Source organism: Hippopotamus amphibius, chromosome 10, assembly GCF_030028045.1.
Source record: "Hippopotamus amphibius kiboko isolate mHipAmp2 chromosome 10, mHipAmp2.hap2, whole genome shotgun sequence".
NCBI lineage: Eukaryota > Metazoa > Chordata > Mammalia > Artiodactyla > Hippopotamidae > Hippopotamus > Hippopotamus amphibius.
The window spans coordinates 4,878,883-4,892,277 of NC_080195.1; the positions used below are offsets into that span (position 1 = coordinate 4,878,883).

Here is a 13,395-nt window from a genome sequence, read left to right on the forward strand (position 1 = left end):
GTGCGTCTTCATTGGAGAAGTGTCTATTTAGGTCTTCTGCCCCCTGGAGGACGTCTTAAATGTGAAGATTCTCTGCTCCTACTTGAGACGCTCTGAGTTGGTATTTCCCAGGCAGTGTTCACATCAGAGCAGTGAGCTGTGAAAGCTCCCCTCCACCTCCCACCCCACTGCACCCCAGTACAGTCTCCTTCCTCTCGGGAGGGAAGGCAGAGAATAGAGAATTCACCCTGGGTACCGTGTCTCCCTCAGGGCAGAAGGGATAAGAGCCTGGATCTCCTGTCTTCTGTGTGACCTTCTTCCTAATCCGCTTCTCATCCCCGCTTACGGCACAGCCCTTTCTCTAACGGGAACTCCTCATGCCTGAGGGCAGCGGCCCCCAACTTTGCCCCATATTGCGACCCCCTGGGGATCTGAATTTTGTTGGGCTACCTGGCTTACACCCCCAGACAACCTGATGTCATTAATACGGGGTGCATCTTGGGCACTAGGATTTTTAAAAACTGAGCTAATTCTAATGTGAAGCAAAGTTTGGAAACCACTTTTGTGCCTTAGGGACTTCGTCTGCTGTAGTTCAAACAAGTAATTTATCCTGGAAGAAGTTCTGTTTGTTTCTGAACACTTTTCATTTAAACTGCTTTTATTGTTTCGACTTTAAAAACAAAGACAAAGACTTGAAATCCTGATTTGTTTGCTTATGGGCTGTTTTTAAATTTAGATATAGAGATGAACGGTCATGGTTTATCATTGCACAGGTTAAAACAGGACAATAGAAAGCTCTTAAAATGCAATTTAAAATTTTAAAGATATAGCTTCCTATTTGAGGACACGGGGTGGGGGGCGAAGAGGAAGCTGGGACGAAGTGAGAGAGTAGCATAGACATATTTACACTACCAAGTGTAAAATAGATAGCTAGTGGGAAGCTGCTGCATAGCACAGAGAGATCAAGTCGATGATTGGTGATGACCTAGAGGGGTGGGATAGGGAGGGTGGGAAGGAGGGAGGGGATATGGGAATATATGTATAAATACAGCTGATTCACATTGTTGGGTACAACAGAAACTGGCACAAAAATGTAAAGCAATTATACTCCAATAAAGAGCTTAAAACAAAAAAAAAAACAAAAACAAACAAAAAAACAACAAGGCCTTACTCCACAGCAAGGGAGAGGTACCAAACCTGGTAGAATAACTTATATGTGAAAATTCACTGACGTGGAATACATATATATATATGTAGAACTGAAAAAGATTTTGTACACCTAACAAAGACGACATTGTAAATGAAGTTTATTCCAATAAAACTTAACATTAAATTTTTTAAAAAGGCAAGACATAACGAGGAAAAAAAAAGATATAGCTTCCTGGCTTCCTGGCAGTTTGAGATCTTGGAGTATGGGTGTGGGGAGTGGAGTTTTTATTGGTATCTTATGTTACAGCAAGTCAGCAAAAACACTGCATTTTGTTGCCTGGTATTAAAAGTTTCCTAGGGAGCTGCTCAAGGATTGTGATGGTGAACTAAACACAGGTCTCATCTGTAACTTACAAATATAATGTTAGTCTTTTTTTTTTTGTAAATGTATTTATCTATTGGCTGTGTTGGGTCTTAGTTGCGGCAAGCGGGGGGCTACTCTTCATTGTGGTGTGTGGGCTCCTCATTGCGATGGCTTCTCTTGTCGTGGAGCACAGCTCTAGGTGTGTGGGCTTCAGTAGTTGTGGCACATGGACTCAATAGTTGTGGCTCTCGGGCACAGGCTCAGTAGTTGTGGTGCATGGGCTTAGTTGCTCCACAGCATGTGGGATCTTCCAGAAGCAGGGATCGAACCTGTGTCCCCTGCATTGGCAGGCGGATTCTTAACCACTGTGCCACCAGGGAAGTCCCTATAATGTTAGTCTTGAGGGTTATAGTAGTGTCCAGTCATTCCCTTTCTTCCCCACTGAAGCTGAGGTCTTATCTGCTTGTTTTTGTTCCTTGTTAGATTTCAAGACAACCTGTGTTAAACTGAAATTTCAGACTTTTTAACATGGTCATGTTGTTATGTATAAGTATATATAAGGGATAAGATTCCATCAAGCACAATTGTTGACATTTCCTAAAAAAGATCTTGTAATTGGATTTTAATGTTGAATAAAGCAACTTTACAGGAAATGTCTTTCATCAGCTAATTATTAAAGCACATGCCTCTACCGAAACGGAAAACTCAAGAAATATCCTAGAGTATAGGATCGCATTTGTATGTTTTCACATGAGAGCTAGTGTCCATGCTGTTTCTCTAGTTATGAAAACGGTTTGAGACGGATGTCTCAGGACCGTAGTGATCTTTTTTAATCTTAAACTTGAAGTAGCACCTCTGGGTAACGTCCTTTCTGGGCAGCCCTGCCGAGCAGGCCTGTGAGGCTGTGCATCCTGAGTTCTGTGCAGTGTCACGGTGCCGCGTGGAAAGCGGGGAGCCTGAGGGCAGGGGCCACAGCCTGATGCTGGTGCATCCGAAGAAGATGCTGAAGTCAGCCCCCGAGGTTCTGGGTGGATGCGTCTCATCCTTGGTTTTCTGTAGTTTCGCTGCGAGTTTGCCTGAGTGATGCTTTTGTCATCAGCCTGCTGCAGGGCCGCAGCACTTCGGGTCTTCTGTCTGCTTTGGAGAATTCTCGTTTCTATTCCTTCCACTTCTGGGGATTCACTCACTTGTGTTACCTCAGCCTTCTGTATCCTATGCCCCATGATTTTTCTATATTTCTCTCCATTTTTTATCTCCTTTCATTCTGGGTATTTTCTACTGATTTCCCTTTCACTTTTCCCTCTTTATATTATAGGTCTATTCTTATGATAAACCTATATATTTCATATTAAAACTTCATTTTTTGTATTTTTCAGTTCTCATCATTCCATTTGGATTTTTTAAAATTTCCAGTTTTCTGCCAAAATTATTAATTTTGTCTTTTACTTGTTTGTGCATAATAAGCCTATTTGTTTTGCCATCTAAACCCAATAACTCCATTTTCTGGCTCCCTTAGTTTCTATCTTTATTATCTGTTGTTTCTTATTTTTCCATCGTATGTTCCTCTAATAGACTTGGTTATTTTTGGTGTGTCTTCCGACCAGGAACTGAGATGATTTGAGGTTCAGCTTCTCTCTGCGAGGCCAGCTATCCCGTGGCCCACCTGAGGGCTCCTCTCCCTCCCGTGACTCATCAGCTCAGCAGCATCTTGTCCAGCTTTACTAATTTTTCACGGTGGGGAGGTTGTTCTGAACTACTTAGTCTATCATTCCTGGAAATAATGGGTGAATTTTAATGGCCATTAAAAAATTTTTTTGTCTCTCCAATTAGAGACAGGATAGATCCTCTTCTGAGAAAAGAACAACAAGAGACCAAGTCAGCACAATTTTTTAAAATGCACATTCAAGTCATTGGTTGCAAAAGACACGCTAACCATCTCCTAAAGAGTGAAAACAGATATAATTCAATAAAGAATTACAAAATCTCAGAGCTATAATTTCCATTAGAGATTCTTTGGTTTAGTACCCACTTTTAGTGGGAAAAGACATCTTGTACGTCGGTGGGAAACTATCTTTTTTAGACTTATTACTTTAAATATATACTTATAAATTCATCAAAACTTTTATTTTGAGGCTCCAGTTAAGCAGTATCATTACCGCCATCATCTTAGCTTACAATACATAGGTCATTGACAAGGAAATCTATTTCTGCCATCTCTTCATAGAGAGAAATATAAAATGTTATGACAAATCTTAGCCTGTTTTCTTTGTCACTTGTTTAATATTGTCAGGCATAGAACCTGAAGAAGGTAAATATGGCATTAACGCCGGTGAGACGGTAAAGGTATATGAAACTGGGGGTTTTTTCCTCCAAAGTGTTTATTCTACTACTTCTGTTATTTTTGTGATTGCTGTTCAAGTATTATTATCCTTAACGAAGTTTTTCTTTTAAGGTAAGCCATCAACTGGACGAGAAAACCCAACTTTCCTAGGTGGCTCTGGTTTTAAATCTTGTTTTGGAGCACTCTGTGCCAAGCAGGACTGACCTTGAGGGCAAATTCTGGGTCACAGCACAGAAAGTGTCCAGCTGGCTTTCATAAGCTTGGAGGCTTAGAGAGAAATGAAGGGCCAAAGACTTCAAATTGTACAAGTACACTTATTTTGACAGTGGTTAAGAAAAGAAAAGGCACTACACACTAGATCAAGTGCTTAAATTTCCAAGTTTCTTAAACAGAGCAGAAAACAAGTGATGAATAATGGCTTACATATGTACCAATAATTGCTTGCTCTCAAATTTTTACTAGGATATGAGCCCTCTAGGACACAAGCTTTAATCTTTCAATGCTCATCGTAATGCAGTATGACGCACAAAATTGATGTTTAGTAAATATTTGCTGCGTGAATAAGGGCTGCGCGAATTTCCATTCTGATTTTTGAGTTCACATCTTACACCATTACTGGTGCTTTTAACCATCACACAGTGATATGATAATCATCATAATCTACCTCATTTCTCTTTTGATTATTCTTCCTAATAAACTTGTGAAATGGCCTCGCATTCGAGAAAGAAGGAAGGTTTCCACTGCAGGGCATTGTGGCCACAGGCGCTGATTCCTGAGCGAGATTCCACTATGTGGTGATTCTGTCACATTGAACAAGTTACTCAGTATTTCTGTGCCTCTGCTTCCTTGTATGTTAAACAGGCACAATAATAGTGCCAATCTCAAAGCGTTTATGCTAATTAAATGAGTTGAAACCTGCAAAGAGTTGAGAATGATAGACCCCCTCAGAGGCACTCAACAAAAGTTAGCTGTTTTCCAGCACAAATGTGGGTGAAGATGACGTCTACATATGGACCCAAAGCAGACTGGGGGGGTCATTCTGTCGCCCGCTTCTCTAGCCCCCGGTGACCGGCACGTGTCTGTAATGAAAATGGCCCTTGTTTTAAATACAGCAGTGTGTACATGTCAATCCCAAACTATCCCTCCCCCAACCCTTCCCCCAAGCATAAATTCTGTGCTCTAAGTCTGTGAGTCTGTTTCTGTTTTGTAAGTAAAATAACCAACAAGGACCTACTATGTAGCACAGGGAACTCTGCTCAATATTATGTAACAACCTAAATGGGAAAAGAGTTTGAAAAAGAATAGATACATGTATATGTATAACTGAATCACTCTGCTGTACACCTGAAACGAACACAACATTGTGTATCAACTATACTCCAATATAAAATACAAATTAAAAATTTTTTAAAAGGAAGAAGGAAAAAGGCCCTTGAAGTTCCAGGGTGGTCCAAACCATGTCTCTTCCTGGGTTTACTGACCACAGTCATGCCTGGGCCAGAGCAGCACTTCGGGGCGGAGGGAGAGTTGGGGTGCGCTTTTGAAAAGCCCCCCACGTGGTTCTGCCGAGATGGTCACCCTCCCAGGTGAGAACCTCTGTTGCAGGGTTAGATCGAGCCTCTCTCTCTAGGTCTTTAGGATGAAGTCGCACCCTGTCACCTCACCCGGGAGGCAGGCGGCGTGGGTTTCCCCGCCCCTGACCTCTGCGCTGGTGATTTGCTCGCCTCTCCTCCAGCATCACTAGAACTGCCTGAAAACACCCGGGGTCCATCGGGAGACCTGCGTGAGGTGTACAGAACGTGCTCACCGTTGCTGCTAATAGCGGCCAGAACGAGTTTTCCACCTCAGCATCCCACGGAGGTGCTGGGAAGGGTGTTTCAGAGGCTCCGATTGTCGTGGAGGCAGTAGATGTGGAATTTCGGGTTGTTCGGGTCTGGCTTCTCCAAGGAAGGAAACTTGCAGCAGCGCGAAGGTAGAAGGGAGGCTGCAGCGGGATGAGAAGAAACGCAGGGCTGTAGGGCGGACCAGGGGTCAAGTGCAGGGGCCGCCTGGGTGGGCCGCCTGGGGGCAGGGGCCAGGAGGGCTGGGGAAGTGGACGCCTTCCTGAATAAAGAAGTGGGGTATCTGAGCCACATTTCGTGTTCTCTTCCCCAGTGTCTTCTCTCCCTGAAAAGGTCCCTGAATGAGCCCGTCACGGCTCTGCTGGAGACTCCGCTATTTCATGAACGTGCTTTTACAGTTTTTAGTAATTCCAGGACTTTGGCTCTTTGCCATTAGATAGTGTGCTTGGCTGGAAGTGTATCATCTTGTGGGCTGTTTTGTTTTTAAGTTTAACTTTCAAGTTGAAATAGCAATGACTCATCCATGTGACAGGTGATATTTATTTTGTTTCTTGACAATTCTGCAGGAGCATGTTGTTATTACTCACTTAGGGGAATTGCCACACTTCCTGGAAGATGACACCCTCTCTAAACGTCCACATAAATAACTCCCCATTGTTCAGATGCACACGTGGGACCCCCCCTGCCCCCCCGGGGGCGGGGGCGCTTTGAGTGAAGATCATTTGAGAGAGGAGCTGACAGAGAATGCAGGTACCTGAGATTTCTAGCACAGGTGTTTCAAGGATCTGGAATCCCTTTGATGAAGCATTTCTGGCAAAGCGCACCCAAAGCTGGCAGCGGGGCGTGGGGGCAGAGTGCTCATTGTGACAGGTGTCCAGTCCATCAGCAGATGTGACACTGTGAAGCCATGAAAACCCGCTGCTTCTCCGTGGTGCAACAATTGCTTTTGGCTCCAACGACTTTTGGCTCCGTTCGTGTGTTGTTTTTTTCTTGTTGTGTATGAGAAAAAAATATTTATATAGAAAACATTAAAAAGAATCTTCAAAGAGCACCACCTTTTCTAAAACTGTTTTCTGCGTCCAGTGATGGCTGCTATACGCATTCTAAGGTATGCACTTCAGAAACCCTCAGGTGTGTCCTGTACGGGGAGGTGCTGGGCATGAGGGCCACTGGGATGGCACTGAGGTCATTCTCCTGAGCCCCAGCAGTCATGGTGGGCCACATTAAGGTAGAGGCCCGGGTACTACACCCCCCACCCCCTGAGGAGGTCACGAGGCAGAGAGAGGAAACTGCAAGAAATCCTTTTACCATCTGCCAGTCGGCATTCAGCACGCTGGGTAAATTCAAGATGCACATTCCAGATGAAAGTAGTCACAGCTGCTGGTTCCTAAGGTCTAGCTTGCTAAATAGGACATTCGGGGATGTTAGCCAAGTGATAGTAAACCATGGTAACCTAGCTTAGAAATATCAAATTAATCTCCGTAAAATATGCAAAACCTCTCCTGGCCGTCCAGTGGTGACGACGTCCCCTTCCAATGCAGGGGGTACAGGTTCGATCCCTGGTCGGGGAGCTAAGATCCCACATGCCTCGCGGCCAAAAAACCAAAAACATAAAACAGAAGCAGTATTGTAACAAATTGAATAAAGACTTTAAAAATGGTCTACATCAAAAAAAAAAAAAAAAACTTAAAAAAATGCAAACCCTCAAACAAAATAGTAACTTGCTGAAGTAGCAAGCGTGCATCTTTAAAAAACCCAAGAAAACCGAGTCTTTTGGGAGTAAAGGAACTGAAGAAAAGGAAAAGACATGCCATCCCATATGTCCGCCCCACCGCCCTGCCCTCCCCGTGTAAATACTCATTCTTTACTGAGCAGCCACTTCGCCAGGAGACTATTCCTGCCTGCCTGTCAATTACAACCCCTCCACCCCGATCTGCACCCCCACACCCATTCTCTTCTCAGACCATCAGTCCAAGCTAATCGCGGTCACTCTGTTTCTCTTACCAATAATTAGTTTGGGAATATGACTCACTTCTGCCCAATGAGATGCGAAGGGAAGTCTTGCTGGGAGGTTTCTGGAAAAAGCCTCCTCTCACTTGAGACAGCCCTGGGAAGAAAAGCTCTCCTGCTGCTCCGAGCTTTGTTATGGCTGGACTTGCCTCCTGGAAGGAACCTCGCAGCCCAGCCCGAGGACCAGGCCAAAGAGCGGGCCCAGGAGAGGAGGCGGGAGGGGGCCTCAGATCTCACGGCTTCTTTCCACTGACATCAGAGGGAGGTTGCAACAGGGGACCCTTTGCTGCATCTGTGGTGGTGCTAAGATAAGCCAGGACACACACATTTGTCCACACAGCTAGGGTTCACTTTGAACGTGGGTGGTTTTCCCAGGCAGGTTTTTCTTGTCTTCTCTGTGGAGGAGCAACGCTGCCCTCTCCAATCACAAGATATTTATTACTTCTTTCCTAAGTCTATTCAACTCTCTCTACGCGGTTTCAAGGTTATTGCTTTCCAAATAATACTTAGGAATATGAATTATTGGATATTAGTAGTTTAAAAAAAAGAAATAAAAACAGCATTATTCAGACGGAAAGGAGTTAAATAGAACGACAGATGAAACCACAACTCAGAATCAATGAGGCATTATTATAGACTGTTAGAAAATAAAATAGGAGGCATTTCAGATAGATTTTGGCATATGCTTTTGTGGCTTTTGGATGGGAGTTGAGATTTAGTTAATATATCAATGGTGAGGCCGTGTAACATACAACGGCTGTGACACGGGCAGCCTGGTCTAGAGAGGTTCTCACTCGGGTCTCCATTGTCAGTGAATTTCAGTTTTGAAAACTTTTTTTTTTTTAAGTTATGCTGTTTTATTTTTCTGCAGAAATGTCTTCTGCTTTTTACTTCTGAATAAATTCACTAGTTATAATCTAATTCTGTTCATTTCAAAAAACGCTCTGAAGTCTTTCTAAGCATTGATCCGTTTGCGGCTTTTTTCTTTGCTTCTGGTAGTTTTCACTCTGTTGCCCCAGTTCCTCAGGTGAAGTTTTAATACAAAGGTGGGACAAGGGATGGGAATCGTGGGAATCGGAAACCGCCGAGGAGGCCGCAGTTGCGGGGGGGAGCCCAAGGCCGGAGGGGAGGGAGTGTGTCTTCCTTTTCCTTCCTTTCCTTCTTTCTCTCTTTCCTTCCTTCCTTCCTTCCTTCCTTCCTTCCTTCCTTCCTTCCTTCCTTCCTTCCTTCCTTCCTTCCTTCCTTCCTTCCTTCCTTCTTTCTTTCTTTCTTTCTTTCTTTCTTTCTTTCTTTCTTTCTTTCTTTCTCTCTCTCTCTCCTTCCTTCCTTCCTTCCTTCTTTCTTTCTTTCTCTCTCTCTCTTTCTTTCTCTCTTTCTCTCTCTCTCCCCCTCCCCCCCCCTTTCTTTCTTTCTTAATATTGGGGCATAGTTGATTAACAATGTTGTGTTAGTTTCAGGTCTACAGCAAAGGGTGTCTTTGTCTCAAAGTAAAAGCTCTAGCCTGGACATTCCATGAAGTTGGGTGTTTTCCCCCAAATCTATGCCTCTTGTTTCCTGAGGACCAGACTTGATGAGTTTAGGGTATATTGAGAGTATACAGTGAAGGAACTTCTGCCCTTCACTGGAACTGAGCAGTTAGAGCAAGTTTCTTTCAAAGGCCACCCCGCAGGGGTTGAGCTCGGAAGCCGGTCCTCCCCTGCCTGCTGGTGACGGGCAGGGGGTGAGACTCAGGCCCAGGCCAGCCATCTGACCCACGCCCGCCCTCCCAGATGCTCTGTAGGTCCCATCTCCCTCCACGCACCCCAGGGACTCAGAGTCACACGTTGTTCAGTGGGTTGTCATTTGTCATCGTTTGCTCTGGAGGAAGATGCTCTGCTGATGCTCGGGGTTGAGCCTGTGCGAGCCGCTTCCCCTCTCCCCACTTCCTAACCTTCTAGGGTCTTAGGATGACCAGCTCCTGCTTCCTTTGCTTGCTCTGGCCCCGTGTCTCCACGGAACCCGTTCCCTTGAGAATGGATTGCATAAAAATAAAAATGTGACGTGGCTCTCGGTGTCGAGGTCTGCTCGGGCTGCTGTAAGGAATCCCACGGACTGGATGGCTCAAAAACAACGCTTCTGGAGGCTGAAGTCCGGGATCAAGGCCTGACAGGTTCGGTGTCTGGTGAGGGCCTTCTTCCTGGTTCATACCTGTCTGTCTTCTCACTGGGTCGTTATATGATAGAAAGGACGGAGGAGCTCTCTGGGGTCCCTTTAATAAGAGCACCAATCGCACTCATGAAGCCTCCACCCTCATGGCTTCATCACCTCCCACAGGCCCCACTTCCTGACACCATCACTTCAGGGTTAGGATTCCAACATAGGAACTTTGGGGGGACACAGACATTCCATCCGTAACAGTGTGCTCCTTGCTGTTAGGGTTTTGTTGCCTCTAGTCCCCTGCAAGTGCAGGGCCAAGAGATGGGTGGACTCATAGACCCCTGGGAGTTTCAGTGTTAGATGTTAAGTTTGTTAGATAAAGCATCTTAATAGGTGAGGTGATATATGTGTATTTTTGTTTTAACAAATTGGGTATTGATGAATAACTCAGATGTACATTTTCTCTGTGCTTTTTTTTTTTTAGATGAATAAATGTCAGTGGGATTTCTTCTTTTTTATATACATATTTATCAGAGTATAATTGCTTTACAACGTTGTGTTAGATTCTGCTGCACAACAAAGTGCCTCCGCTGTATGTATACATATATCTCCATATCCCCATGCTTGTGTTTTTACTGTAAACATTCATCTTTATCCAACATATAAGAATTCAAAACTGATACTGATGCTTTACTGATCAGTTTTATTATTGCATTGTCTGAGAACGTTTGGAAAGCTATTATATGTGTATGTTTTAAACCCGAATATTAACAGTCTCAGTAATTCTCCTAATGAGAAACGAATTTCACATAAAGAAAAAAATACACAGAAGGACAATTAAGTTACACATAGATTCACATAAGAAAGTGGAAGATTTCAACCCCAGATTCCTGCAGTCAGCCCGGCTTCAGAGCATAGACTTTATCCTCAACAACACGAAGGGCACATCTAGCAAGCTGCTGATTAAAAAGCTGGGCTCTCTCATATCCATAGATTGAGTCTTTCTGAAGACACTTACAGGATGTAGCTGCCAGGGGTCTAGATAACAAAATATCCTCAGGATGTGATTTCAAGATGTTTTCCAGAATTTATGTTTTGTGCTATTTGATTTGCTTGTTTTCACTTTCTCTGTACTCAAAATTCATGCACACATGTGATTCTGGCAGTGCCTCTGTACCCAGATGGGCTAATATTAGCAGCGGACAAAATCAACAGTTGTGGCAAATGTGTGGAATATCCCTCACTTCTTTTAGGAGAAGCATTTCCACTGTTTACTTATGAAATGGTACCTAAAGCCAAAACATTTCAAAGAATGTTTTATTTTTAAAGTGTTTCTTTTTCATCACTAATAAAACAAGTATGTTTGTTTCATTTGACCTCCCTTTGATCTTAGTAAAACAAAATCAACTAGGCTATTTCCCACATACTCACTCAACATCCCCCTCCCCCATCACCACTTTAGCACTTCCAGAAAATGTTTTTGCTAAATTTAAGTACAGCGTTTCGTATTTGTGGGTTGTTCCTCGCTGTTAGTGGATTATTTCAGACCATTACCTCTCGGTGTTTGCTTTGATTACCTTTTGGTGCTGCATAGCTGTATTTGGACAAGTGTTTTCCTTTTAAGAAACAGAGTGGTATGTTTTCTTTTTTCACGAACAACAGTGTTAAAAAACAAAAGGGTTGTTTTTCTTCTTTCTGTATTGGGCGTTCTATAATAGAAACCCTGAAATGCTTAACCGTGTGTAGATATGAGCAGAGTAAGAGTGGGAAGGTTACATTTTATATTAATATACTGCAATGATAAGATAAAGGTTGCCACTTTTCTTGAGGCCATCCATATAATACAACTTGATTGTATTTTTGTCATTTCTGAGGTTGTCATGCTTATAACTAAAGATACATGCTTTATGCTTCTGTTTCAAGTCTGATGAATATAACTAAACCCATGGATAACCCATGAGCACAAGTAAACTTCTGGACCTCCAAGCCATGTCCCACTAGTGGCAGTGCTGGAAGACATCAGAGGTTGTGCCTTGAATTGCCTGGTTGTTTTATTAACTTACCATCATAAGCTATAGCAGACGATGAAAGAGTTCTTGTGTCATCTCAAAAATAAGGAGAAAATCAGTGGTACCTCTCACAAGACATATAAACTCAGGGGTATCATTTCTACCATCCTATTAAGAATTGGGAAAAGTCTTCCCTCTGTGAACTCACCATTTCCAAGTGATTTGTCTTATTCTTGCTCTGAAGTCTCCTTATGCAGGAGGCTGCTGCAGTATTGCAGCTCTTTTAAAAACTGTGCTGCCAGCTTCTGGACCTCTTGTCCTGTGTCGAAGAGAAACAGAAGATGTTCACTGCTAATAGCGTAGCCTTCACACTTGCCCTAAGGCAGTGGTTCTTGCAGATGCGCCGTGTTCGGAGCTTCAGCGTCTACCTTTCTTCCCAGAGGTTCCCTCTCTGCCTCCGCCTGCCCTCTCACTCACACACTCTCGCCTCCCATGCTCCGTTATCCATCAAGGTAGAAAGCTGGGAGCCACCCTTGCAGGCCGCCTCCCCCCCATGTCGAGGTCCCTTTACGTCACCTCCTGGTTATCTTAAATCCAACGCCCCCATTCTGTCTTCCTCGCTGTGGCCTCGGTGCTCACTTCCATCCCTTCTCATCCAGGCTTTTTTTTTTCTTCACTTGTTTATTATTATAGCGTTTCACCTCCCCTCCAGTCTTGCCACAATTCTTCCCAAGATTTATTCTCTTTCAAATAAAGGAAGCTTCTGAATGTTGGTCTCCTAAGTGACATCTCGGTGAGTCCATAGACAGTACTCCCAGATTCCCAAAGGAGCCACTTTCTTTGCGTATTTATTCATCCTGTCTAGGCCATCCTGTCCTACCCTGCCTGCCAGACTCCTTCACCTCCTCCAAGTCTTAGCTTGGTCACGTTTTCCCTCAAGATTTTCTGACCACTTCCCCGCTTCAGGCAGGCAGTCTTCTTTCCTTTGTACTCTTAACTGTACTCATGTCTGATGATACCTGTAATTTGACTGGATTATAATTTTACATCAAAATGCTTGTCACTCTCTTCAGGGCAGGAATCATTGTTCGTTGTATCCCTAGTGTCTGGTTTTGTGCTTGATAAATTATTCTGGATTCTTTAGTATTTAATGACTAAATGAATATTTAGTATCTGACTATATTCTTTCATAAGGGTAGGATCATTCTGTTTCCATTAATTATTCCAGGATTTTCTCATGTTTTCATCACTTTATGTTCAAAACTGACCAAAGATGACAAACTTGACATCTGAAATTAAAATACTTCAGTAGATCTAATGAGACAATTGCTTCTGGGATATTCACAGCCTTTCTCAAAACTCTGTTCCCAGACAATTAAAACAAACATGTAGTAGTTGTGAAAGACAAAACGTGGTGGAAATTAGGGAGCTGGTTTTATTCAGACCGTTGTGATATGGAGCTCATTCTTTAACACGGAACACTCAAGGGAAGGAGAGGCCCAGGGTTTCACAGAGCCAGGTAAACAAGGCTGTCACTAGGGGTCTTTGGGAATGAAGACAAGAATG

The 13,395-nt window shown here is 43.6% G+C and overlaps 1 protein-coding gene across 6 annotated transcripts in view; it reads left to right on the forward strand.

The window, feature by feature from the left end:
• The window catches only part of MCPH1 (microcephalin 1), a 231,755-nt gene that overhangs the window by 49,911 nt on the left and 168,449 nt on the right, over window positions 1–13,395 (forward strand). Inside the window, exon 10 of one of the 6 annotated variants that reach the window (XM_057697002.1) lies at window positions 6,241–6,500. The exons of the other annotated variants lie outside the window; for them this stretch is intronic. Coding sequence (XP_057552985.1) covers window positions 6,241–6,321 — 81 coding nt within the window. The 3' untranslated portion in view covers window positions 6,322–6,500. Of the gene's footprint in view, window positions 1–6,240; window positions 6,501–13,395 lie in introns of those variants that run through there. 6 annotated transcript variants of the gene reach the window in all.